This window comes from Cariama cristata, unplaced genomic scaffold (genome assembly GCF_000690535.1).
Source record: "Cariama cristata isolate BGI_N322 unplaced genomic scaffold, ASM69053v1 scaffold3229, whole genome shotgun sequence".
Lineage (NCBI taxonomy): Eukaryota > Metazoa > Chordata > Aves > Cariamiformes > Cariamidae > Cariama > Cariama cristata.
The window spans coordinates 30,983-34,413 of NW_009637236.1; the positions used below are offsets into that span (position 1 = coordinate 30,983).

The 3,431-nt window shown below is 36.7% G+C and overlaps 1 protein-coding gene across 1 annotated transcript in view; it reads right to left on the reverse strand.

The window, feature by feature from the left end:
- The window catches only part of NFYB (nuclear transcription factor Y, beta), a 9,080-nt gene that overhangs the window by 3,678 nt on the left and 1,971 nt on the right, over nucleotides 1-3,431 (reverse strand). Inside the window, exons 3-4 of the mRNA XM_009708207.1 lie at nucleotides 2,504-2,701; nucleotides 421-502 (exon numbers count right to left, since the gene is read on the reverse strand). Coding sequence (XP_009706509.1) covers nucleotides 421-502; nucleotides 2,504-2,701 — 280 coding nt within the window. The remainder of the gene's footprint in view (nucleotides 1-420; nucleotides 503-2,503; nucleotides 2,702-3,431) is intronic.

Consider the following 3,431-nt stretch of genomic DNA (forward strand, 5'->3'; position numbering starts at 1 on the left):
TTTACTCTTGCCCCCAACAGTCTTGCAAGTAGAACAAATGTGGCCTAAATATGTAGCTACTGGGGGAGGCGGGGGGAAGTTTGCACCTTTCATTACAATCTGTGTTTAAATGTAGAGAAAAATACTAGCACTAAAGTATGCATTTAAAAAAATCTTCCACAGTTGACATTAGCTATTACTAGAGTGTCATAATTTATCACTATGTTACTTCATTTTGACCATAAATTCTACTGACTGGGAGGAGTTTATCTGAGCACAGGTTATCCTCCAGACATCTCAAATGTTACATCTGTGATCCACTGAGATTTTCATGTGGCTAGTCCAGGATGTATTCCTCAAGTAAGAATTTTGATGTCTAGAGGAAGTATTGTTTTTAGAAACCCATAGTAATACTATAATAATTTAAAAAGTATTACTTACTAAATGCTTCCTCTGTGAGCTCCTCACTTAGACCATCTCCAGTTGTAACTGTTCCTCCAATTCCCTTTTCTCCTTTCATTGCCTGGAGAGAGAAAGAAAAAAAAAAAGTTTGTGTTAGAGTGCAATGGCTTGAGATTGTTTCAAGACCCCAGGAGCTCTAGCTTTGGAACTTGCAGAAGAGTCACTGTGCAGCAGCTGGAGTTTGAAATCTAAGACCTGTAAAACTCTATGGGATTTAAGAGCGTGCATAGTACAAGAATATATGAAGGGTGTTTTTCATTTTAGCCATACTCCTTAGAAACAACAACTCTGCAAACTAGGATTATGTAGTTCTAAGAAAGGCTTTCACCTTCTGCAGAAAGTCAAAGATCTTCAGTAATCCAGAAGGAGTAGTTAAGAGCATTTACAAGAAATCACAGAATCTCAGAACTGCTGGGAATGTACAACATTTGCTTACCAACCACACACAAGTAACATCATCATACAACTAAGAGTTGACATTTAAAACAAGATACTGAATTTCTTTTCCCACATCAAGGACTACAGCCAGAAAGGATATCAGCACAGAAGGCCAAAGCTTCCAGTCATCTGCATGCAGTTTTACAAGTATGAAGTTCAATGCTTTATGTTATTACATAAGAGCATCTAAGAAAGTAACATAGGTATAAAAAGTATACATCAAACAGTTGCAGAGAAAACTAAATACTGTGCTACAAACCAGAAACATTTCACTATATACAGTACCCTGAAGATAAAACTAGCTGGAACAGAGGTTTAAAACTGATGAGCAAACCCATCCAATCCATCCATCCAGTTAAAACCGAATCCCACTACTCTACTACCACAGCATATGTATCTGCAAAAATGGTCACTTCAGAATGAGAGTAGCATAGACCCATTTCAGACTTCTCCAAAAGTACTGAAACTAGTTAGGCACTACTTGCATTTTTAGTTAAACCACATACAGAACTTTGATGGCACAGGTAACTGCTATACAGAACTGAAAAAAGACAGCACACAGCAGTCCTTCAACTTTTAGATTACACCTCCTGTTACTCAGTTACCACAGCAGATGACCTTCTGGGAAGGGAAAGCTTCCAGTGCTATCAGCAAATTAAGTATTATTAGCGAGTCTGACCCCATTAATTAAAAAAACTTAGGTTTACAGAACAAAGAAAATCTGAAGAGCATCTCTATCTACAGCACTGCCAACTTAAGACATACCTGCTTCACTCATGCCAGTAAAACCAAGCAGCCATACCAACAGAGGGATCCACATTTTTTTTTTAAAAAAAATATTAATTTCTTATGAGTTTTTTTCCCCCCAGGATTATTTTAATGCTGAACAACTTCTTCATTTGTTTGGTTAAATCTAGTACTCTGAGGTAAAAGAACACCTAAGTAAAGAAGTAAGCAAGCATAATTCTCTTCGGTCTCCAGACAGGAGGTGGGGGGCAGGGGGCAGACCAGAACAAAAAACCCAAGCAGAAGCAGCTTCTTTTTCAAAAAGTTTAAATTGCTGAAAGGAAAAAAGTCACTTTCTGCTAGCGAAGGATAAATTAAACTGTTTGGATCACATACTTAGCATGTACTATGTATCAAAAGCAAACTGAGGGACAGGATAAAAAAAAAATTTAAAAAATCCATTGAAGCAGATAGGCTTCCTTATTCTGACATGAGAAAAACAACTTTTGCTTCTGCAGATCTGAAGCTCAGACAAACAATAGGCATTAGGCTAATTCCTCAGAGGATGCAGTCTAGTACAGTTTTATTGATTGAACCCAAAGATCGAATTAAGTATTCTTAAGAGGCACCTTTAAAGAACAGAGTGATTTACTACCAGCAATATATTTAGAGAATTTATTGAGTTGAAAGCTTTAACTACTTTGAATCAGCAAGTCTAATCAAAATGCTTACTTACTCCTTTTTCTCTTCATATCCTCTGGAATGCTTTTAAACATTACATTAGTCCCTGACAATAGCTGTGAGATACTGTCAAGTTATCCATTATACAATTACAACGACAGGGAGCTAAGGATAAACCAGGTTAAATAAATGAGGAAATACTGAAGTATATACCAACCTCTCTGAATTTTTGGAGGTATAACTTCAAAGGTTCAACATAACTATCAAACCCCAAGGTAGACATGGCAAAAAGAATATCCTCTCCATTGATGGTCTTTCTTTTCTCTTGGTGACACCTCTCACTTGCTTCTGACGTTATAAAGCTTATGAATTCACTTACACACTCTTGCACACATTCCTTTGCGTCTTTAGCAATCTAGTTAGGAAAAAGGATCATAAAATGATTAATCAAGACACACAATTTAAAACCAAACAACAACAAATGCACTAGCTAATAAAGGAAACATCCCAAAATCTGATGATAATACCCATTTAAGCAACACCTGTATGTGAGGGAACCACTGGATGTCATCACTGCTCTATGTAAGCACAGCTGCAACATGAGTTTAACCTAAGTTTTACTATTTCAAGCAGCCCAGCCAACTGCCAGGGTCTCCTAAGTCGTAACTATGTTCTGTACAAGCTTTTACATTGCTTATTTTGCTTACCTAGGCTGTCTCTTTAAACCTGTTCATAACAATGTCATAGACCATTTCCCTTTTCCTTTTAACAGACCCAGCAGTTCCAACCCCACTGCAGTACATTCCCACAAATTCAGCAAGGGCAAGTATTTTTATCCTGGCCAGATTCAGGGACTACGATATATGCCTAGCACTAAGCCTCTCTAATGCTTTAATATTCTAGTATAAATTTTCCAAATAAGAAATCAAATGAAGAAATATATCCCCTGGCAAGAATCAACTAAGTACATTTGATTATGGTTTTCAACTGGACAAAAGTAATTTACCTGACTTACAGCAAGCATTACTCATTATTATTTGGGAAGCTGTCAGGAGCCAACTGAAATATTATAATAATTAAGATTCTTACTCTGCACATGAGAACCACCTGTTTTTATCTAAATAATAATAATGAAGTAGTAACTG